The 24,394-nt window shown below is 38.3% G+C and overlaps 2 protein-coding genes across 4 annotated transcripts; one reads left to right on the forward strand and one right to left on the reverse strand.

The window, feature by feature from the left end:
- Positions 1-48: 48 nt before the first annotated feature.
- si:ch211-114c17.1 (pre-mRNA-processing factor 39) lies at positions 49-11,077 on the reverse strand. Of its 3 annotated transcripts, none has more exons than XM_041797445.1 (15): positions 11,000-11,077; positions 8,389-8,636; positions 8,101-8,226; positions 7,841-7,959; positions 7,505-7,672; positions 7,224-7,404; positions 7,019-7,123; positions 5,541-5,658; positions 5,285-5,439; positions 5,045-5,171; positions 2,861-3,132; positions 2,280-2,464; positions 2,109-2,183; positions 1,501-1,672; positions 49-525 (listed from the first exon to the last, which is right to left on the reverse strand). In XM_041797445.1, the coding sequence occupies exons 1-15, from the start codon at positions 11,055-11,057 to the stop codon at positions 454-456; spliced, it is 2,181 nt and encodes a 726-aa protein (XP_041653379.1). In that variant the 5' UTR covers positions 11,058-11,077; the 3' UTR covers positions 49-453. The 3 variants fall into 3 exon arrangements, with proteins under 3 accessions (XP_041653379.1, XP_041653380.1, XP_041653381.1); XM_041797446.1 differs by having other exon boundaries at positions 10,991-11,050; XM_041797447.1 differs by lacking the exon at positions 11,000-11,077 and adding an exon at positions 10,684-10,784 and having other exon boundaries at positions 50-525.
- A 6,325-nt stretch (positions 11,078-17,402) lies between these two features.
- On the forward strand, positions 17,403-21,955 carry cysltr1 (cysteinyl leukotriene receptor 1). Its single transcript, XM_041797234.1, has 2 exons — positions 17,403-17,501; positions 20,899-21,955. The coding sequence occupies exon 2, from the start codon at positions 20,918-20,920 to the stop codon at positions 21,953-21,955; it is 1,038 nt and encodes a 345-aa protein (XP_041653168.1). The 5' UTR covers positions 17,403-17,501; positions 20,899-20,917.
- The last annotated feature ends 2,439 nt before the right edge of the window (positions 21,956-24,394 follow it).

Consider the following 24,394-nt stretch of genomic DNA (forward strand, 5'->3'; position numbering starts at 1 on the left):
GCGAGCAAGCATACACCACACAAATTTTTTGACACACTAAAAAACACTTTTATATACATTAGAAAAAACAACAAATATCCTACTCTGGAATGGTACAAAATATCAAACATCATCAACAGACAAGTTTAATAAAACCACAATGCCTTTAAATGTTGACCAAGGAGGTTGCAAAGAAATACAAAAATATTGAAGATTAAAATGCAGACAGACTGACATGCTGAGAGTTGGTGTCCTTTCATCTTGATCAGAAACAGCAGTGAAAAATGACAAGTTAAAAGAGCTCAGTCAGGAGGCTCATGACTCAAAAATCCAGGACAGTGAGAGGAAGATGCTGGGATGTCTTTTTTTGCAGGTGGACCTGCAGGACTGGAAAGTTCACTTTGTTGTGATGCTTAGAAGTCTTTCTGGATGCTTTCTTTGACCTTTTTGGAGTCCAAATCACTGACTTCTGTTTTAGCTGGGCGGATAGTAGCCCTGGTTGTAGTTCCAGGTGTTCTGGTAGCCATAGCTGCCGTACTGTGGTTGCTGGAAAAATTCAACAAACAAGAAAAAGGAACAAAACACCTCAGATATGTCATAAAAAACAATCCAAAGCCTGATTATGAGTTTGAGTTTATGTTTACATTAAGTTTTAAGATGCTAGACTAAAGCAGCATTTCTTAATCTTTATCTCTCAAGGCACCCTTTAAAAGTCTGAAGTCACCTCTGTGAAAACTGATTAAAAAATGAACATTCTACATCCATATGAGGGCAGAGGGATTGGTCATATCATTATTAACAAGATACACTCTCTTCATACAATTAAAATGCCCCTATTTTCACTGAATGGTCATGTACACCTTATAAAACACTGACATGCCAGCATACCTGTCTAACTAAAATACAAAACTGCATGTTTCCTGTGCAGTGCTTATGGGCATAAGCCTATTCAAATGCTGATTTTTTTTCTTCAGGACAGTGATCTAAATGATTATGGTATTCTTGACTGAACTTCAAGCATTTGGAAGCCCCACTGACAATGACAGAAGGCACCAGATCAGAACAATCGTCTTCTAGATCCATTTTCACACTTGCATTCATCAAACTTTCATGGCATTTCAGATATCCTTGCTTATTCACATGCTTCACAAAGAGAATTTTTGCTGTTGGACATGGCACAAAAGACTTGCCATGATAGAACACGAGAATTAAGTCCAGTACTATGATGACATTTTAAACCATAATATTAAATGTTTACACAGTATCAGTAAAAAATAAATACAATGACAGATTCATTACAAGCTCAAAGACTGGACTTGTATTGTCTCACCCTGACGTCTTGCAGAAATTTAACTAGGAGGCTGGTAGTAAAACTGGCAGTTAATGTAGGTAAGAAATTGCTGTTTGCTGTTCAAACAAACAGTTCATCCCAATAACTTGAGAAAATTTTCAGGGGTTTGGTGCATGAGTGAAAGGGGTTTATCTTAAAATATCTTCATGTGTCACCATCTTTTACTCTACCTGGTACCAGCTGCTGTATCCCCCATAGCCAGACTGCGAACTCATATCAGTGCCCATCACAGGAGGAGGCGGAGTGGTGATAGGAACATGCGGCATGGTAGGCGCGACTTGTTCAGACTCAGCAACAGCAGAGCCATCGTCACCTTTGTTCAGTTTCTCTGTGTCCTCATCCCTAAAAATAAAATGTGTAAAGATTTATTTCAGGATAAAATTCAGATGTTTGTTACACAGCAGACTTTAAATCAAGTTAAGTTTATATGTTTAAATAAAGTATTCTTTTCTAGGACTCAGGAATATACAAAATACCTCTGCAAATTAGATTTTTGTCTTAAATAGTGCTGTATGTGTGGACAACATGCATGGGATCCAAAAAGAAACCTTTTCTTTTTCTTCAATTTTATTTGGCGCATTGGTCTTTAGAGAGAGATAGGACAGAGGATAGAGACAGAAACAGGGATGAGAGAGGGGGGAATGTCAAGCGATGAAAGAGCCACAGGCCAAACTTGAACCTGGGCTGCCTACATACATTGGGTGCAACCTAACCACTAGGCCATATCTGTCCCAAAAACAACTTTTAAAATGACTCAGTTTAATTCTTTAGCTCTCACCCGTTCTCGGCTCCTCTCTTTGTTCCACCTAGCTCCTTCAGAAGTTTCTGGTGCTCTTCATACACAGACAGCACACTGTAGAAGAGAGAGCCACGAGACAGAAAACTGTGAGATGGTGGCTGGTTTTAAGGTACCATCAGGTTAAACATGACCAGTCAGAGGACTTCTGACCTCTCAATAGAGTTGCTGTAGTCCTCTGCGAACTGCAAACCTCTCTGTGAGAGGAGGATTTTGGTGTGTGGGGCCAGGGGAGCTGCAAGGGCTCGTGTCACACACTCCTGCACTGCCTCTGCTGAGGCCCAGGGGTCCCCTGACACTTCCAGTTCCAATAGGTTTAGGTGTAGTTTGTCATTATCCTGAGGTACAGGAAGGAAATAAGCCAGAGATGCTGTGTTTAAAGTCTTGTTTTGTTTTTTATTTATTTATCTATTTTTTAAACAATATCTTTATTACACTTTCGTTCTATATAGAGGCATACAAGAACAAATAACAACAGAGAAGTGTGCAAAAAAGATACAGAGGTGTACAAAAAAGTCTTGTTTTTCAATTCCCAAGATACGAACATGTAGTGCATGAATAAAAGTAAAATAAAATTAACAGTGTGCATCAAATCATGTATTGAGCAAATGCGATGTGGTGTAAGGAAACAGTAAATGTAGAATAAACATACACGGAAAAATTCTAACAGTATTACAATCCAGCATTTGTGTGTGTGTGTGTGTGTTTGTGGGTGGAGGGGTTGCTGTTCTCACCGGACTGATCTCCAGTGCTTCCTGTAAAATCCTGCGGGCTTTGCTGGGGTTCCTGCCCACCTTCAACAGCAGACGAGCCAGTTTGATTGAGTAGAAAGCGTGCAATGTGGGCTTCTCTTTGGACTCTGCCACTGCTTCCTGCAGCAACGCCTCTGATTGGTCCAGCTGACCAGCTCGTCTCTCCAAAGCCGCCCTGCGAAGACGGACCACCGCCAACCCAGGCAGGGTTTTCTCCAGAGCTTCCAGCACTCTCCGAGCCTCAGTGAGGTCACCTGGAGGAGAAGATGGAGATTATGAGTGTGGTAAATACAAAACATGAAAATATAATGATAATATAAATCACCAGTGACACTGTCAAGTATTGGCAGGGTGTCAGAATTTTTGATACTAGGTTTAAAAATGATACCATCTCTGTTATTTCTATGATCAATAATATTTAAACAAAAAACAAAGCTTTAACAAAAACGACATCTATTTCATAGGACAGGAGCACTGGGGAGGAATGAGGGGATACCATTGCTGATAAGCTCTATTTTTTTTTTTTTTTTCAAAGATTTATTTTTGGGCTTTTTCGTGCCTGTATTAGAGAGAGGACAGTGGATAGAGTCAGAAACAGGGAAGAGAGTGGGGAGAGACATGCAGGAAATAGTGCCACGGGCCGGATTCGAACCCAGGTCGCCTGCGTACATGGTGTGCACCTTATAATAATATAATAATAACGGTGCACCCTCAATAAACTCTATTTCTGTTTCTGTGGTATTAGAGGAGTCAATATTGCTTCATTTCTACTAGTATCATACTGGAGTTTAAAATCCTGGCATTGTGACAACCCTTGTTGACAAAAATATTTCCAACATCTATATCTGCAATTAGCAGACTGGATCAATGTAACCTCACTTATCCATATGCAACAAAAGTGCACAACACTTGGAATGAAAAGAAATTAACAGCTTGTAAATATGCATTATAAAAAAATATTAAGGACAAAAAAATACGAATCATTACTTTAAATGCATGAAGGGCATTTGGTGTACTTTGAGGATACACTAAAAGCTGGATTATTACACAGAATATGAACAGGAGCTTATAATCAAAATTAGCAAGTAAAGATGATTGATTTAACCCCAAGTACTAGATTGTTTTCAGCAAGTCATTTCCTGATTTGTTACATAGTCATCCAGGCATTGACAAACTAAGAAAGATTTGTGTGGACTGCAATGCCTAATTATGTTCTCATATCAGGTAATGGTAATAATCTAATATGACATGTTTACATGCACTTCAATTATCTCTTTTCTGTAAAAAAAACCTTGTTAATATGATTTTGTCAAAAGTCAGACAGGCACAAGATAAAAAAAAAAAACAGCATCCAGTTTCCTGTTGTTTCAAAACTCAGATGGTGGCACCAAAACATTGTTTGCCATCCACAATGAAACACCATGAAGAAGTAGAAGCTTTTTCAGGAAATGTTTTTAAAACTTTCTGCCATGCCACCAATGTTGGTCAGAGCTGTTCAATTTGCTATGCATGTCAGAGTTGTTTTACATGCAAAAGATGCTTAATAGTGCTCACCTCACCTCTTTAACCAGCAAAACTTAACAAGCTTTTAATCAGCTAACATCTACTTTTTGTCTTAGCTGTGGTCTTCCTCCAAAACCCTGTGCTGCTTCCTGGATGAATTTAAGCAGGTATCTGCAGAAAAATTGGTGGTCTAAAACCTGATTTGCTTTGTTAATTATTGCGATGCTTCATAATACTTTGGTTTGTACATGTTTAATATGTGATTTCCAGATGGTTTGTTTGTCTAGTTTTACCCCAAAAAATCAGATTTTGTTTACTCTTAACCACTTCGGTTACAGACTTCATTCATATGCAGATATACTAAAACGGAAGAGACCAGATTAAACTGCTTATATTCAACGGAATAGTCAGATTATTGGGAAAAAGCAGCATGTGTCAATCCCATTTTTCAAAGTCCAGTAACAGCCTTTATCTGATAAAAGATATTGGAATATACTGCTTACATGACCAGTAATTTGGTAACTCCAGAAAATCTGGCCAACTGGTTTATTAGTGTGCATGTAAACACACTCACCATTTACCAGAAGAGTTAAGACTTATGAAAAACATTCAACGGAAAAGGAAAAGTGATTGAAAAGTTTTTGTGTTCGTATGTTGTCTTACCGTGCCGCTCCTCAAAGGTGGCCCACTGCATGTGGATGTTGGGTTTGTAGAGCAGGTGGATCTCACAGGCTCGTTTGTAAACAGCCCTCGCTTGGTCCACGCTCTGGGCTTCTAGGTACTGAGTGTACTGAATGACAAACACAAAAAACACACAAATGCAAGTTCAGGATGCACTAAAATGTAAATGTACTCTTATTTGTGCTTTCTTTTAATAATGATCCAAAAGACTTCTCTCCTTACCCTGGTCCAGAACTCCTCATACAGAGCACAGGCTATCAGGCAACGCTCAAAGAGGATACGAACCCTGTGGTCATCATGAGCAACAAGACAGTCCTCTGAGCCCTCCTGTGGCTGCGCTGTGACCTCTGACACCTCTGTAGCTGCCTCATTTGAGTCTAGAAAAAGAAACCAATGTCAAACTTTGGTCTCCTTCAGATTTTTATAGGATCCCTGAGAGTGTCTGACAAAGTTGTCAGTATCTTCAGTGTTTGGCCACCTTGGGTGGGGTCTTTAGTGTCCTTGTTCAGCTGAGCGATCTCCCAGTCGAGGTACAAGTGCCAGGACCGCAGCTGAAGGCGGTCGAGTGGCTTGACGTGGAAATATGGACGTTTGATCTGCAGCAAATAAAAGAAATATGTTTTCATCACAGAGATAAAATACATATGTACATTTAAAAAATATTCTTCAAATTTCTTTTTTACCGCAAATTATAGCAAAAGTTACGCAGCAAAGAATTTATATAGAAAGTAATTTTTTAATTGGTCAAATTTGGCCTTGTCGCAAGGTTCTAGATTTAGATTTGGTCATCAAGCAGAACTAGACAATTAATCTGGTTTAATTTCTAACACAATTTTGTCTCTTTAACTAAAGAAACTGGAACTGGACAGTTACTGTGCCACATGCTGTGCTGCTTTGGCCATAGGTTCTGTGATAAATGGAGTGCTTCTTCCCTTCCTTCATACCACATCATCTACCCTGCCCACTAATACAGCTCTCTCTTTAATTTAAGTGAGGAGCAGAGGGAGTCACTGCATGTACTCCCATTAGTTTGAAAGCAAGAGACCTGACGAAGATGACAGAAAGAGAGCTGTAGGTTAACATAAAAGGTAAAACAACCTCAGTCATATTTTATCACCTATGTTTTGAGGAGTTGGACGTGGAGCGAGGTAAAATAACTTGCAGAAATTGTTACATGGCTGTGGATGGCCCACAAGGCAACAAAATTTATTTAATCATGTGAACTTCACACACAAAGTGGAAATTTGTCTTATTTCTTCCCTCGGAATCACAATAATTGTGATTATAATATCTAATTTATCTAGAAGTCCTTGTTCCCACAGTTACGATCTGGTATTCTTCCTCAAGTAATTTAGGTTGGTTGCTTTTAAAATAGTCCAAATATTCCAAGAGTAAACAGGTTTTGTGAGTGTGTGATTTCGCTGAAGTGGAAAGTAAATCAACTTTGTTTTGCACAGTACAAAATTTGATGATCTAAAAGGTTTTATTGTTGAAAAACAAGCCCATGTTGGCTGATTATGATAGTACGTATGCCACAATACTGAAATAAAAACTTCAAACTATCTGGCATAACTGAGCAGGCCTTTTATAAATTTTTTAAAGGTATGTTTTTGGGTGGGCTGCACGGCAGCATAAGGGTTAGTGCTGTTTCCTCACAGCACAAAGATTCCTGGTTTGCCTCCCAGTCAGGGCCTTTCTGTGCAGTGTTCTCCTCATGCATGCTTGGTTTATAATTCTTTAACCAAATTAAAGAAATAAGGGGTGGCTTTTGTATTTAAAAATGTGATTAAAGTTATTTGAACCTAAAAAGGGGCATCAAGCACATGAAAAGATTTCCAAACATGGCCATAAAACAAGAAGAAGACTACATGACAACAGAGATTTAATCTGAAAGAATGGAAAGGAATGTGGTGTAAGAAGAAAAAAAGGATTAAAATAAAGGTCAAAAAAACTAACAGCATCCTCAAAGTGCCATCTCTTGCGGACTTCTCCTTCGTTGTCCTGGTACACTTTGTCCATTCGAGCCAGCACTTGTTCCCTGATCTTCTGCATTAACTCCTCCTAAACAAAATTGTATTTAAAATTTTGATTGTTTCTTTGATTGGCATTTAGAAAATATGTATGTTTCAAACTTTCTAAGCCATTACAAGATGTCACTTACTGTGTCTGTACCCTCAGGTGTAGCAGGCTCCTCCTCCCCTGGTGGTCTCTCCTCCTTCTCCTCCTGATTCTGTTCAGCCCGCTCTGCCTTCTGACTCTGACGGCACGAGGCCCTAACTTCCTCATACTCCTCCTGGGTGAGCACCTCCTTGGGCTCATGGCTGTTTAGGTGCTCTTTGAACCTAACAGAGGGCAGAGTGCAGAAGGATGTGGACATGAAAATACTGAAAGAGGAGAGAAGGAAGGAGGAGGTTTAACCAGTGCTTGCATGTGTTGTCTCACTTTTCGTAGTGGGTGTTGTAGAGTTGTGTAGGGACTTTAAGGACTCTGTAAAAGATGGCTGCTGCGTTCCTCATGTTCCCCTGTTCCTTCTCCCACTCGATGTAAAGATCCCAAAGCCTGTCTGAGTGGAAGTCCAAGCCTGCTGCTGCCACTGCATCCTCAAACACACTGCAGGTCAAGTTGGGATTTTTTTTTTTTTAATTTGTAAAAGGCTTCACAACCAGCAGCTTTCTTGCTTTTTGTTGGTTCATTTTCTTTATGTACTTCTTAATTGTGTTCACAAAAACAATATAGAAACAAAGTCCTGTTTAAAAATGTGTGAAAGCTTTAATCTACCTGCGAATACGTATAGGTGACTCAGGAAGGTTCATGTCCAGTGTTCCCAACAGCAGGTTAATGTAGTGGATCCACAAATCTATACTCAAAGGGATGACTTTCAGACCCTGAACACACACCTGGAACAAAAAAATCAAAATCATAAACAGAAGATAATAAAAACCTGTCAACTAAACCCATTCAAGAATTATCTTTAGTAGTTTTTGGGGAAAAAAACTGGAAAACAGTTAAAAGATTGTAGCCTTCTTCCTCAGCCTTACCTCTTCTGCTTTGTCATTGTACCCAGCACGGCGCTCGAGATCAGCAAATTTTTTCCAGTAGCCGTAGCAGAGTGGATAGCGAGCAAGGAAGGCTTCTAGTGCTCTGCGTGAAGCTGTGATGTGACCCTTAAAGGATGGGAGAAAAATTAAGTTCAGCTCTCACATGGAGCAGGCCCACATCAAAGATGACCTGAGGTCAAAATGCACCATTACAGAGAAGAAATATGACATTTAAGACAATTTTCTCCTCTGTCCCTCTAGAGAAAAGAATCAAAATAATCATCACACCTCTTGCTCGCAGTACTGTAGAAGGTCAGTCCAGCTGGTGAAGTCTTGAGGATTGTCGTGGGCGGCTTTCCACAGTCGCTCAAAGTCTGCAGGCAGTTCTCCCTCCTCATCTTCTGCAACTTGGGGCATGGAGAAGGAAGTGGTGTCAGGGCCTGTTGGGGCTTCAGGAGCCTCTGCAGCACTGCCATTTTCTTCTGACATCTCTTCAATCTCAGGTGGTGGCAGCACAGGAATCTCGGACTCCATGGCTGTACATAGGAGATTCAAAGTTAAATTATAATTCCATGTCGTATCAGCAACAAATACAGATTAAGAGCAAATGTAGCTTATCCACCTCAGGTTGATCTGCCACATCATTGCATATTTATCCTTTCTGACCATGTCTTTCAGCATCCTTGCAACCATCCAATTAATGCAAGCGGGCTAAAATGTCTAATTGGAGCTTGAACATATTTATACTAAAATTCTATTATTTTTTCAGTTTTTATTTTCATATTTAATGTTTAATTCTGTGCAATGAGAGCAAAGCTATCCAAAGTCATATTCCTTGTTTTTATAATAAAGCTGATTCTGACTGACATTTAAATGATGCTCCTTGAAATATAATTTTTACCTGTGGTGGCTGACCATAGTCCCTACCTGTTCTTACCTTTATCACTGAGTAAGAGATTACAATGGATGACCAATTAAAAGAAGAATGCCACAGCCCCGTATATGATGATACTACCACCTAAAATTATTTTCAACATGTTACAGCAATTACCACTCAACCTAAATAAATAAAAAGTGTACACTTTCACCGAAGCCATGTTTTCTTTGTCTTTGGTGTAATTTTACTGGATGTAAATGTTTCAGATCATTATACAAATTTTAATATTTGTCAAAGATAACTCAAGTAAATACAAAATGCACTTTTTAGACCTGGCATTATGTGAAAAAGCCACTGCCCCCCAAAATCAACAACTGGTTATGCCACCGTTAGCTGCAAAAACTGCAAACAAGGGTTTGCGTTAACAAACAGTGAGTCTTTCACATCGCAGTGGAGAAATTTTGGCACACCCTTTATTGCAGAATTTGTTTAATTCAACTACATTGGAAGGTTTTCATTCATGAATGACCTGGTTAAGGTCATTCCACAGCATCTCAATCAGATTTAAGTCTAAACTTCGACTAGGCCACTCCAAAACCTTCATTTTGTTTATATTTAAGCCATTCAGAGGCAAACTTGGAGGTGTGTTTCAGATCATTTTCCTGCTGCATAACCCAAGTGATATGTTTTTTTCAAAGTCATTAAGCCCTAATTTAAAATTGTGTTTCTAATGTTTATTTGACGTTTTTTTCTGTAGCTGCTCTCCGCTGAAATTATTATGTACTCCTGCACTATAAGATGGTGGTTGCAAAACATTTTATTATCAGCAATATGTCATCACACATGCAGATCAACAGCTATGATGAGAGAATATGGAGGAAAACTTTCCAAGAGCCAAGTCATATTTTTGAGTATCCTTAAACAACTTACTGCAGATTAAATCTGTCATAAGAGCAGAAATACATAAAAATCAAGCCTCTTAAGTAACCCCCTGACACTCAAGTAGGGTCCATTCTGCAGGAAACACCCTTAAACCTTGTTAAACTGTACCTTCCCATAGCCATGGTTGTCAATACACCAGTATTTAAACCTAGATTGGAAACTACAAGTAAAAATCAAATATTTCAATACCACAGCAGCAAACTTAGAAGTCCTAGATTCCAAATAATTCCAATAATGAAAATTACACAAATACATTGCCAGTGCTCTCTCTGTTCTGCTCATGGCACTTTTAAATCTTAGTCATCTTCAAGGAGGCTAAAAGCACTTCTGTGATGCTTGTTGAAAAATGTAATGAACCTGCATAGGACATGAAATGTCAACTGGTAAACTTTAAAGTTTCACTATTTTCTGAACAGATATATGGAAAGGGTTCAACAGAAGTCCCAACAATAAATCAGACCAAGCAAAACAAAACCACTTATGCCACTTTTTTCCACCAGTCACACGGACTAAACTCTGCTCTTTCTCGTTGGAAAAACCACTCGAAACAAATCATACTTTACAGTGGGTCACTTAAAAGAAAGGCAAATCTGTAGATAACAATAATCAAAATAGTTCAACTTGGATGTAAACAAACTAGTACTCCAGTTTGTGGTCCACCCCATACGTCATCAGGCAAACCCAAAACAAAAGATTTAATGTAGGTTTTCATGTTGAAACAATTCATTTCTGCATATGTAAAGATGTGTTTCATTCGTTAATACCTCAGTAAAATGAAAGCCGGTGTGCTAAAAAAGTGCCTTCAGGTAGTTGTAAAAACTTGTTTAAATTCGTTGTCCATACACTGAGCCATACTAAGCTGTTGAACATATCAAAGCAAAAAAGTTTGACTTAGTTAGAGCATCACTGGCATTTTGTGCTGTATTGATACCACGTTAGCCTAGCCTAGCCTAACATGCCTGCCGTTACAAACTGGTCGGGTTGAAGCTATAATTCAAAACAGTTCTAAATGAAGCAAAAATGAATATTGCCTTTTGTGAAAATAACTGTAGTTTAAATTTAATAACCTACAAAAACTACCTGAGGACTCTGCGAGCTCCCCATTGCCGCTCATCTCATCACAGCCCTCCGCTGCCATGATGGAAACGCAACGACGCTGACGTCATAGACGCGCAACTACTCTGCACACCGCCAGTGAGCATGGCATTTCCTGGGACAAAACTTGGTCGCTCACAACTCGATACCCTTTAGTCAATAAAGTCAAGGAAGTGTCTTTGAAGATCATTCACCGGTGGTACCCTGTAAAAATATGGTTGGTAAGATTTCAGAAGGACATTGATGTATCTTGCACTTTCTCTAATGCCAATTCAGAGACTGTTTATCATTTATTTTGGACTTGTGATCACACTAGAGCTCTATGGCGGAGCATCTGCCGCTTTGTGTTGGCCTATAGCCTATTTATAGTTACTTTGAGCTCTGTTTAAAAAAATGTCTCTTTTGGCTTCAAAGCATTTGAGAGAAAACTTGAAAATGAATTCTACATTTGTAATCTCATTATCTTGTTAGCTAAATTTTATATCCATAAATGCAAGGTTTTAAAAACCAAACCCTCTTTTTGTGCCTTTAAAAAAGAGTCAGAACTCTATTCAGACATTAGCAAACTCCTGTAACAAAAAAGCTGCTAAACTGTGACCTTGTGCTCCAAATTTAAAACATTTGTTTGAATTCATGTAAAGATACGGTTTATTTATTTGTCTCCCTTATGCTGTATTGATTTTTTTTAATTATTATTGCATTTTACTTATTTCCTTAGTTAAATTGTCGTTCTGCTTACTTTGCTTTCCTAAACCCCTGGTTCTCTGTACGTCTGTTCCAATAATTGTTTCCTTCTTGTTGTAAATGCTGAATTGTTAATAAAGCATTGATTTAAAAAAAAAAAAAGCCAGTGAGCATCTTCTCCAAATGTAATTCTGGCAGGCTGTACACGGGAAAATGCAATGCTGCCCTCCACAGGTTATGGTTATGTCCTGCTGCTTCTTCTTCTTCTTCTTCTTCCCCCTTTTTTTTTTCTTCCCTTGTTTTATTGCGGTTCGCAAACAACTTTAAGGTGCATACCGCCACCTACTGTACAAGAGTGTGCACCATCATGTCACTTGCCCTAGATTGTATTGTAGCTGCAAGCCCAGTGCCCTCCTCCCGTTTCTTCTCTCTTCTCCCTCTCCTTCTGTTCCCAGAATTCCTTTAAGGCACCACTCTCTACCTGCCTCTTTAATTTTTTCTTCAGATCTTTTCATTTTTTAATTCATATTTCATACAGTGTAACAACGTATGTTCAACATTTTCCTTTACTCCACACATATCACATAAATCATTTATCCTCTTCCCCAGTTAATACACGGTTTCATTCAGCCCAGTGTGTCCTACCCTAAGTCTTGAAATGAAGATTTCCTCCCTCCTTTTCCTTTCTCTGTAGATCTTTGTTGTTACTGACTTTTGTATTTTATCAAATCCCCTTCCTTTCTGGTCCTTCTCCCACCTTTTCTGTCATGTTTCCATTCCTTTTTTCTTGATTATTGTTTTCCTCTCTCCTTTACCTAGTTGAATTGGTATCGTAATTTCTTTTCTTAATGATTCTTTAGCTAATGTGTCCACCATCTCATGACCCCTCACCCCCTCATGTGCTGGTTCCCAACAGAACTGTACGACCCAACAGAACTGTACGTCCACACCGCCCCTGTGAAGTCTTAGTAGGCTATGTTGCAGTTCTATAAGTAAGTCTTCTCTGCTTGACTTTATTGATTGAATGCTTTCTAAAGTTGCTGCTGAATCAGCGCACACCACCACCCAGTCTGGTCTGACCTCCTCCACCCACTGCAAACCAACGATGACCCCCACCACCTCTGCCGTGTATACTGATAGCTGATCTGAAAGTTTCTTGGAGATACCTATTTCAAACTCAGGAATAAGTACACCAATACCCACACATTCTTGTTTGTTTTTAGAGCCATCAGTGAATATTTTTAGATAACTGTAATAGTTTTGTCTTAGTTATACATTTGTTTTAACTTCAGTTTCAGTCAGGTGCCATTCTCTTTTCTTTTCTAGAATACTTATGTCTACTTTTCTTTCTGGGAACATTCATGGGGGAACATTACTCATCGTAAACTTTGGTTTTCCATGTTATACTGTTTCACCTTCTCTTCTACTTCCCACCCAAAGCCTCTCCTCTGAAACCTAGAGTATTCCTAACACCTTTTTAATGTCGTTTTTGAGGGGTTTTTATCACCACTTCCTTTGAGTTTAATCCAGTATGTTAATGAGAGTTTGTCCCTCCTTATCTCTCCAGCCTCTATTAGAACTGCATTAATTGGTGTTGTCTTCATGAGTCCTGTGCATATTCTTAAAGCCCTGTATTGTAATCCATCTATTTTTTGTAGTGTGGTTTTTGCTGCTGATCCATATATTATGCTCCATAGTCTATTGCTGACATCATGAGTGCTTTATAGATATCCATTAGAGCTTGTTTGTTAACGCCCCAGTCGCATCCAGCAACAGCATGTAGGAGATTTAGGACTTTTTTACATTTTATTTCCAAGTGTTTGATATGGGTTTTAGCTTTGGGTATTAACCCTCTGTTTGTTTGTTATCATCATGTAGCATGAATTACTGACTAATAGTTTCAACCCCCATTCATATAAACATCTCTCCACTTCCTGTATTGCTTTTGTAATATTTCTGATAACGTGAGTCACATTTCTGCTTCTCATCCATATAGTCCCATCATCTACATACAGAGCTGAGTTAATACATCCATTCAGTTTCGAAAAAATACCATTAATCAAAACATTAAATTAAAAATCAAAAGTGGACTGATGGCACTCCCCTGGGGAATACCCATTTCTATCTCTAAATCTTGAGATAACACTGTTCCTATTTTAACTTTGATTTTCCTTTCAAGAAATTCATTATCCAACTAAAAACTCTTCCTCAGATACCCATTTGATTTAGCTTTATGAGTAATCTGTCCCTCCACATGGAGTCATAAGCCTCCTCAATGTCAAAAAACACTATAACCATTACGTCTTTCATTTTAAAAGTCTTTTCAATTTCATTACTCACTCTTATTAAGGTATCCACTGTTAAGCGACCTTTTCTAAAACCATACTGATAATTCTTTAGCAGCTCTCTCTGTTCCAGAAAATTTGATAATCTATTTACAATTACTTTCTCCATCCATTTACAAATGTGTGACGTTAACACTATAGGTCTATCGTTGTTTGGATTACCAGGAGCTGTTCCCAGTTTGTTGAATGGCAATATTACTGCCTCTTTCCAGCTCCTGGGTATCTCTCCCTCTCCCTATTTTATTAAACAGACTCAGTACTATTTGCAATGTTACTCCTGGAAGTTGTCGGAACATGGCATAGCTGATCCTTTCCTGGAGCTGTATTTCCTGTACCTTGTAAGGCTGTTTTGAGTTCCTTCATTGTGAACTTAACATCTATTGCTGAACTGAAATCCTCCTTTTTCTCCTAGATGTTTCTGTTCTCCCTGAGCACATGCTCTTTCTTTTGTCCGTGTAAATCATTAAGGTAATCACCACTGAAATAAATGTTTTTCCAAGTAAATCTACTTTTTCTTTATCTGAAACTACCAATTCAACTCCATTAACCAAAGTAGGAGTTTTACCTGACCTCCTGTTTCCTTTCATTTGTTTAAACATAGTCCATACGTTGCCTAATTTTGTTTCTCTGCCTATGGTGGAACAGAAATCCCTCCTTTATCTCTTTGTTGTATCTTTTGTATCTAATTATTTTCTGAGCAAACACCCTTTTCCTTTGAAATTCTATAAGGTTCTCTTGAATCATGTCTTTCTTTAACTTTCTGAAACCCCTGTTTCTCTCTTTAATGGCTCTGCTGCATTCCTCGTTCCACCAAGGAACTACCCTCCTCTTACTCCCTGTTGTTTTCTTTGAGACAAAGCAGTTGAGTCACATTTAATAGTACACAGTTTGAACAAATAATTGAGCCACAGTGTATTCCTCATCATTCTTAAAGGACACTCCCCCATTTCAATAAGCCTGGCTGGTATGTAAGTTGTTCTGAAAGCTCCACAATAAATTAGAGCTTTGGCCTGAAGCCGATCCACATTTTCAAGCACAGATTTGGAGGCTGAGCCAAATACATCACATCTAAAGTAGACCTTATCATGGTTTTGATAAATCATTAACAATGTTTCTCTCTCAGTCCACAGTCACTTCCTGCTAGACCTTGAAGAATATTGATTATTCTCTCAAAATTTATTTATTTATGTTAGTCTTCCATGTTTGTTTCTCATCTAACCACACAACCAGAAACGTAAAATGACTTAATATTTCAAAAGAATTCCCACACATTGGGAGGTTTAGATGAGGAATGTTCCATTTTAATTCAAGTCTCATGAATTTACTCGTTGTTAGACATAGTTTAAATCCCCTCTTATCTTCTCACTCTACAACTTGATCTGAGGCCTGTTGAAATTGACAAAACAGGTGACATGTTTTCAGTCTCCTCCAGAAGGTGCCATCACCTGCAAACAGTGATTTCCCGAATCCCTGTTAAACATTTTAAATATCATATATTCAATCATCATCATATTAAATATATCTCAATGAGGGATCTCACAACACGAAACACATTAGTCAGTTCCACAGCTTATAAGACTGCAAATCACCTCAGATCCATTTATCCTCAAAGATCTGTTCTAATATCCTCAGTGTAACATAACAGAAGACATCCAGCCAGGAAGTATACGTGTTTCTCAGAAATGCAGGTGTATGTTTCATTCACCATGTCATGAAAGATATCACACCCTCCATCCCCCTTTTCCATGTCAAGATTCGGAAACTTCCTAACATCATACAAACAGTGGGAACAAGGGGAATATCGTGGTCAATTACTCTGAAATTCACCAGCAATTTAAAACATAGTGAACCTCAAGAGGATGCACTTAATTTATGAGGCATTTTAACGTCCCATCAATATATTTGTATTTTTTATATCACTGCAAAAATGCAGGCAGTACAGGAAACTAAACAACCAAAACATCATCTGTCCATATGTATTTATCACTTACAAAGTAGATTAAAATATTAGACTATTTCAAAAAGAAATAAATATTACATGAATTAAAAGAGTTGTTTAAAAGCAAAGAGGATGTTGAACTTATGGGAACACAGCAGTAAATGCTCTAGGACCTATTTTAATAGAGCTAACAGATGTGAAGGTGCTCTGGTAGATTGTTCCACAGGAGAGGATTGAGAAACTGCTGGTCTGGAAATAGTTTGAAAACCTGTCCTTGAGGATCTGAGGGGTCTGGATACCTTGTAAGTGCCAAGAAGATCTGAGAGGTAGTTTGGGCCAAGCTTTATGAGGATTTGGAAATCTATTGTTCGACTCACAGAAAGATGGTACAGAGTTTTGAGGACTTGTGGAATATGTTCTACATTCTTGGTGTTGCTGGGGATTGCTACAGAGTGGACTTCTTAACTTTTCATGTTGTTTTGGGCTCCTTGGGTCTCTGTTGGCTACTCCGCTGAATTTACTCAAAAACCACAAGTGCACTCTAAACATCTCTTAGAAGGGTTAAAACACTTTTTGCATCTCTTTGCCTCATTATTATTCTTTCCAGTGCACTAATGCACAATCAAGCTAACAGAGCTATCAAACAAATCTGAGCTGTTGTCCAATCAAGTGCAGGAAGCTCATAAATGTTAGAGGGGTCGATAGTGTTTTTTTCTTTGCTGCTGGTAACCACTAAATGAGTTACAGATAAATGATTCTTCCAACTACCACCACTACTTTCACACAGTCCTTTAAGCTGCAAACATAAGTAGGCCATTTCCACTGTAGCATCCGCACACCATTAACCAACTTTAAATTGTGCTCATTAGTAGCATACAAAGGAAATGCAGAGAAATGAACAGTCCTCTATCACAAGTCATAAAGTGTCAGACTGCTTGACTCCTCTTTATCTCATAGCATCAGATCTAAGGTCACATGTTATTCTTTGATTAACCAAACAGTGCTGCTACACAACACTCAACAAACAATTTAGAGTGTATAAATCAACATGGCACCGCAGTAAGTTATTTGAAGAGTTCCCCTCTGTCAACATTTGACAAGAACATCTTTGTGTAGTAGAACAAGTCAAACATGCCCTTATACTGTCAGGAGAAATATGAGATAAAGCTAAAGGAAGAACATTGCTTTGAAACTCAGTTATTAAAAGTGAAAGAAAATACCTTTCTGCTTTGATACACATTTCCTCATACTGTTTTCTTTGATTCCATTTAAATGTATGGCAGCATGGTTGGTGATGTCATGCAGCCTGATGATAAAAGAGACCCGTCCCATTTCCTAATAACTGAGCATATGAAGGGACAGCCACCTGCTGCAGCCTCCTCCCACTATCACTGTGACATCTGGTAGATGAGTTCAAGAAGCAGACTGGACACAGAGTGAAGAGTTGCTGCTGTTTAACAAAGCTACAGAAAGAGAAGATCAACAGACTGGCTGCAAACTACCACACTGGAATTACATGGTAAGAAAAGCTTTGGGTGTCTACATTTATCACAGTAGTGTGTCTAAATCAGAAACAGGACATTTAAAGTTAATGCATGCTATTACGTAACAGAACAGATCTAGCCTTGGTAATTAGAATAAAAATGTTTTTTATAGTTCTCTAAATCAGATAGAGAGTATTAATGAGTCTGATAGGATAACTGTCATTAATTTTGCACTGTTATTGACCCGTGTGTTCTGTTCGTTTGGACGACACGTTTATTGTCCTCCCAGGTCAAACCAGACCCACCCTGGTCTCACTGTGTTTAAAGTATGATCAAATAAAGTGTCTGTTATTTCTGTGTTACCTTCTCCAACTGCATTTCATTTTATCAACACAGCTTTGACACTTTTTCCTTAAATTTATGGCCATTATGCCTCATTTACATGAGATCGTCCCTGGTTTTTGGAGTTTAAATTTAAAATGTTTTTTTCTTTTAATCTAGGCGTGTTTAGAGGAACATTCAATGATTGCAGACTGGTATATGTTAAATTTTAGTTAGATTTTTTTTGTGTTTAAACTATAAATCTAATTTTAATGGAAGCAAATAATCACACTTGTTGACCTCACTGGTAAAAAAATGACCTGGTTTGGTTTTCCTTATCATAATGCATACAAACAATTTATCACCCATTTCTGAGTTTAGACTTTTTAGCCAACTATTTCCCAAGTCATTCACAAAAATTTTAAATCCCTTTTTATAGTTTATAGTCTGTGAAGTCCATATTGTTTTAAGTCCTCAGTAACTACAAATTAGGCCTTTTTAGGGTCAAATCAAGCAGAAGCAATGAACTATTTTGATGGTAGCAACAAAGACATGAACATTTGATGACGAATTATCACTAAAAGGTCTGTTCAGATTTTTGTCCAAATATTGTTTTACAAATATCAATTACTTTTTCATTGACTGCACATAATTACTCTTCTTGTACTAAAAAGCCAAAACTGACCCGGTGAGGTTTGTTATAGAGCATGAGATATATTATACAGTTCTGTTACATCTTTTTTAGCAGACTTTACTCCATGTTTTACTCTTGTTTTTGAAATATCAATCTATGACCTGGATTAAATTTAATTCTAGCCCCTTTTTGCATAAAACAAGCTTAAATTCTGGACAAATCTTGATTATTATAAGCTGGTGCATGACCGGTAGTGGTCAGGATAATCACAGCTCATATCTGACTGATCTAATTCAATCACAGATGACAGATGAGGGACAACAATTAGATTCAAGTAATAGAAAAAAAGAAAAAAAAACTTGAGTTGTTATATGCACATTATTATATAGAACAATACTTGTCAGAAAAATGTAAAATCATTTTATTAAGAATTTCAAAAACGCAGATAAACAGAACAAGTTTCTGTGCATTTGTGTGTGTTGTGCTGATGTACATGTGTATTTGTTGGTTTGTGTGTGTTAACATTTGCTGTTAAGTATAACTGGCCGACCTGACACCCCATAACCTCCCTGGGCCGTTTTTGACTCACAGAGACAACAAACAATTTAAGTTTTTATAAAACACCCATAATTTATTGTGAGGATTGATCATGTAAGGTATTTGCAAAGTGTGAGGTAAGAAACCATCCATGCTATTTTTAGACAACTACATAAAAGAATCAAAATATTTATTTGGTAAAAACTTTTGAAAAAGGTCAGAAATGACAGGAGGACAACATAAAAGTCAAAGAAACAGAGCTACAAAGACAAACACATTTACTGTAAAGTGCACCGCATGCTGACTGAGTTGATGCACTCTGTCAATCGCAAAGAAGGGAGGAAGAGAGTATTATAAAATGCTTATGCATTTGAAAATGAGGCTTAGATTTTATGCGTGCAAAAGAATAAAATATTTATTACTGGATGTAAACATCAATAGCTCTTGTCTTGAAATAGCATTCTTTGTGTGAATTACCACATATAGGGCCAGAACTCTAAAGCCCTAAACCATGTGAGGTCATAGCAAATGCTAGACGGCAAACTCCATTAACTCCAATGAAGGATAAAAAAAACAAACAAAGAAGAAAAAATGCCACTTACAGCAAGCCGTAATCACTTCACATGAAAGGAACGCTTTATTTCCACATTATCTAGTATTTCCTGATTTATTTGTTCATTTATTCATAAATGAAAGCTTAATGAGTAAACTCAAATGTCCTATTAACTCAAACAATGATTTATTTTTCAAAAAAATTAAGCTTCACTGTAAAAAAGGTACTATTATTATCTGGATTGTACGGAAGAGTATTAGGGCCACTGAAAAAAAAATTTGAGACCAAAATATTTTTTTTCATTTGTGAAAAAAAAGTCAGAATTCTGAGATTAATCTCAGAATTTTGACTTTTTTCTCAGAATTCTGACTTTAAACTCAGAATTCTGACTTCGATCTCAGAATTCTGACTTTTTTCTCACAAGTGAAAAACAAAAAAATCATCTCAATTTTTTTTTCAGTGGCCCTTATACTCTTCCACAGGATTGGTCTGTGCTGAAATAACAAACTCTAATTTGTACATTTTTAGGTAAATGGGATACCTTATCAGGATGAAATGTTATAAAGAAAGTCAAAACTGTGTCTTTTGATGCATCTTTTTCCATAACAGCTGGATAGAAGTGATGTCTACCCCTAAATCGATCTTTCCGTTGGCATTGATCAGCACCACAGAGTGGTACATTTTTCCTGGCAACAGCTTAAAACCTCCTCAGCCTAGTTCGATCAAAGGACTCAACACCTGAAATCTGTTAAACAGGAAACTTAGTTGTGAGAGACAATGATTGTGGCAAAACAACAAAGAAGCAGCAGTCACTGCTGGAAAATGTGTAAATCAAGTGCAACTACATCTATCATCTGTCAACATGACTGCTGGTGTTTTTTCTATGTAAAAGGGATCACATTTTCTCTGCCTTTTGTGAAGTTTGTAAAAAATAACATCTGAAATGAAAATACAGACACATATAGGAAAAAACAGGGACTAGCAGCATTTACATTTTTAATTCAAAAAAACCTTTAGGCAATATAAATGTTAAAACTGTCAAAATGACTGCCATGGTCATTTTTGACTGACTGATTTTTTTTTATGACCAACAAAACACCCTTTTTCAAATATGGTTTGTGGTAGCATAAACAGGATTGTAAAAAAAAAAAAAAAACCTTATCACCTATAAAAAAGTAGGGCCTTGTCATGTGACAGGATGAGGTGCTTATCTACTCAGAAATTTTCTGCAAGTCTGCGAATCAGCAAACAATCTCTGAAACAATCTGGCACATCAGAGTCATCACACTCAGACGGACTCTTTTTTTTTTCTTTTATCTGTTGCAGTTTCCTTTGCTGAGACAAATGCTTACGCACACATCATCCTGTCTCTTTGTCTGTTTCTCAGCTACAGGTGGGGACAAAAAATGGAACAAGTAAACCTTACAGACAGCTCAGGGAGAAACTCCACGGACTGTCCATCCATTGATGACTTTCGTAACCAGGTTTACTCCACCTCCTACTCCATCATCACCGTATTAGGCCTAGTTGGGAACGGCTTTGCTCTGGTGGTGCTGATCAGAACTTACCGCCAGAGCTCACCTTTTCATGTCTACATGCTGAACCTGTCTGTGTCAGATCTCCTGTGTGTCATGACCCTGCCACTGCGAGTTCTTTACTATGTCAACAAGGGTCAATGGAACCAAGGGGACTTCCTCTGTCGCATCAGCTCCTACACTCTCTATGTGAACCTTTACTGTAGTATTTACTTCATGGCTGCCATGTCTTTCACTCGTTTCTTGGCCATTGTCTTCCCAGTCCAGAACCTACAGCTTGTGACAGAGCACCGTGCACGTCTGGTGTGTGCTGGTGTGTGGGTGTTTATCTGTCTTTTATCTACACCCTTCCTGATGTCTGGCCAGCATTTTGATTCCACCACAAATAAAACCAAGTGCTTTGAGCCTCCAAAAGGTCAAGGTGTGCAGAAACTAGTTGCTTTGAACTATGTGTCTCTGGTGCTGGGTTTTGCTCTGCCTTTTCTAGTCATCCTCATCTGCTATGCGGGCATAGTCCGCACCCTGCTGTCCCGCAACCATGTTACCAGGCGTCAGCGGGGCACTGGCACTAAAGCCATCAGAATGATTGTCATTGTCCTGTTAACCTTCCTAGTCAGCTTCATGCCTTACCATGTGCAGCGCACCATCCACCTGACTTTTCTGTCTCGGACAGACACCACCTGCTCAGAACGGGTTGCCATGCAGAAGTCTGTTGTGGTGACACTGTGCCTGGCTGCAGCCAATTCCTGCTTTGACCCACTGCTGTATTTTTTCTCTGGAGAGGGTTTTCGTAGACGTTTGTCCTCCATGCGAAAATCTGTGAAGAACAGCACCCTGCAGCGTAAAGACAGACAGAAAGCTGTCACAGGCCCAGAGCCCCAAGAAACCTACCAGCTGAAAGACAGTTAATGCACAGATACTGGAAGATTTCAGAAGGGTTTGTTGGCTCAGTAACAAAGAGGGGAGAGCTGACTGCAGTTGAAGGCAAAAAATAGTGAAAGGTTAATGTAAATTCGTATTGTAACGATGAATTTGCAGATGCTTTTTGTCTTTTTTTTTATACAATATAATAACAAACGTCTTGTGATTTATGTTTGTATTCAATTGGGTTAATACTTCCTGTTGTGCTACTGAAAGTCTTGTCTTCATACAAATTGTATATATTTTTTTGTTAATGATTTTGAATATGTTGTAAAAGATGTTTTCATTAGCATAAACCTCATTTAAATGGGACATATTATGCAAAAATCACCTTTTCAGGCTTTTCAAACAAAAATTTGTGCCCCTGTCCTGTCCACAATCCCTCAAGTACCAGAAAAATCCATTCTATCCCACACTCTCTTTCTCCACCTTTCAGAGAACGTGTGCTGAAACAAGCTGTTCTCTGAATTCCCCTCATGACCTCATGTGAGGAGTTAGCACCGTCCCCTGGTTCATTTGGCCCTTCCTGCCTGGAAGAAAGTTCCACCCTCCTCTCTTGATCCTCCTCTCAGCTACAATTAAGGGAGCCACATCCATTTCCTGAGAGGGGCGGAGTCAGACAGCTTACTAACATTTAAAGCCACAGTTGAAGAAATAGCTCCTTCTAAGCAGGACTGAAAAGAGGTGGTTTTAGACTACAAAAATACTATACTGGGTTTTTTTTTTTCAGCAACCGACTTCACAAGCATGTTTTAGGGACCTCTGAGACCAATATAAACTTGTCTTAAAGAGGTAAAATATGTCCCCTTTAAGGCACACTTCTTATTTTTTATGCTGCGATGTGTGTAGAGTTTCAGAGTAGTAATACCTGTCTAAGCCACATGGAAATTTTGGGATTCTGAGAATTTACATTGGAGTGACTGAACAGTCTGCAAAGTTATCTGAGACATTAGTCTCAGATCAGCAGGGAATATGAAACAGTCTGATGGGGTTAGCATAGCGACGCTGAAGGAAATTAAAAGCCTGATCCTGATGAAAGGAACTGCACTATTGTTCATAAATAGGCACTTAATACATAAATTGTTTAGTAGTTTTTGGTTAGCTTTCATTTCCCAGTCCTCATGCTAAGTTAAGAAAACATACAGGATGCTATCATATATGGACTACTCTGATGTAAGGCTGGTATTATTTTTCTCATCTTACCCTCTGTAAGAGAGTAATCTATTCCTGTTAAAAGATGTTACTTCTGTATCAAACTATATGTTGTGTGATGAACTGTAATGAATGAATAAATGATTAGAAAAGTCTCAGTTTGGTCTCATTTCAGCTGCATGGAAGTTCAGACTGGCTTTCTGAAGTTACAGACTTTGTCCACTGGGTGTCGCACCAGCACACAGTTTAGTTACAGATTTGAAATTGAAAGGATTTTTTCAGTATTTGCTGTTATTTCTATTTCCCTGCGATAGTGAAGACATTTCTGTTTGTTTCTTTGATAGAACATCTTTTTAATTCACATCTACCCCGGAACTGAACCTTCAGACCACTTAGTATTTCCAGAACTATATATCCTTTCATTTTTAAGTTGTGCTTTTGGGACCTCAGAATATAATTGGCCTGAAAAATGTTGTTTTAGACAACGCACGTTTTTATTTTCTTTTCTTTTATTGGGCACTCCAGGGTCTACCAGTTAAACTGTTGGTTTATTGATTCTACATTTGTTCTTGGTGAATGAACCCCTCTTTGGAGATTCCTCTTTTTTCAAGAGGCCACAACATCCAGACATTTGTTAATAAGAAATGAAAAGCAACACTGGGAGAACAGACAGCTGCTGCTGACCCTGCTGATTAGAACATAGAAGACCACTGTATTACCTCTTCATAAACAGATTATATCGAGCACATGATCCGCTCGCTCCTCTATCTGCACAAAAAGATGTTTGTTTCAGACTGGAAAGCCATAGCGGGCTCTTGAGATGGGACTGTGCAGTAGTGTACCTCACAGCAGAGATAAGTGACTAGAGGACGGGAAAGCCCCTGCACATCTCACTCCACTTTCTTTCTTAAGAGCAGTGCACCCCATTGCAGCCAAAAAAACCCCACAATTACTTTAGATTTTAGTCTCTGCCCTGGTATATCTGCCCCTTCAGTGATCTGGCCTTTGCAGTAATTGGTGTTTGGGAAAGTTGGGAAAAAGCATGTTTGCCTTGGAGTAGGGGAGAGGACCAAGTTTTTCAGTGTGGTAATGCTCACCATGTGAGTTAAAAGCCAGAGCTGCCTTCAGTGTGTTGGCAGTCGGCCTTTGTGTCATGCTGTTTAATACATGCTTTTAGGCTTTGTATATTTCCTTCAATAATGAGACTCACAATGAGCAATGCACTGAAGACATTTTACAGACTTTGCAAAATTCTTTGTGATTAATACAAAGTTA

This window comes from Cheilinus undulatus, linkage group 10 (genome assembly GCF_018320785.1).
Source record: "Cheilinus undulatus linkage group 10, ASM1832078v1, whole genome shotgun sequence".
Lineage (NCBI taxonomy): Eukaryota > Metazoa > Chordata > Actinopteri > Labriformes > Labridae > Cheilinus > Cheilinus undulatus.

Coding starts and splice junctions, on each gene's coding strand:
- si:ch211-114c17.1 (XM_041797445.1), bottom strand. CDS start 11,057: ATGGCAGCGGAGGGCTGTGATGAGATGAGCGGCAATGGGGAGCTCGCA. Junction 7,124..7,223: donor CACCTGAGGGTACAGACACA/GTAAGTGACATC, acceptor AATTTTGTTTAG/GAGGAGTTAATGCAGAAGAT. Junction 526..1,500: donor GATACAGCAGCTGGTACCAG/GTAGAGTAAAAG, acceptor GAATTTTTCCAG/CAACCACAGTACGGCAGCTA.
- cysltr1 (XM_041797234.1), top strand. CDS start 20,918: ATGGAACAAGTAAACCTTACAGACAGCTCAGGGAGAAACTCCACGGAC.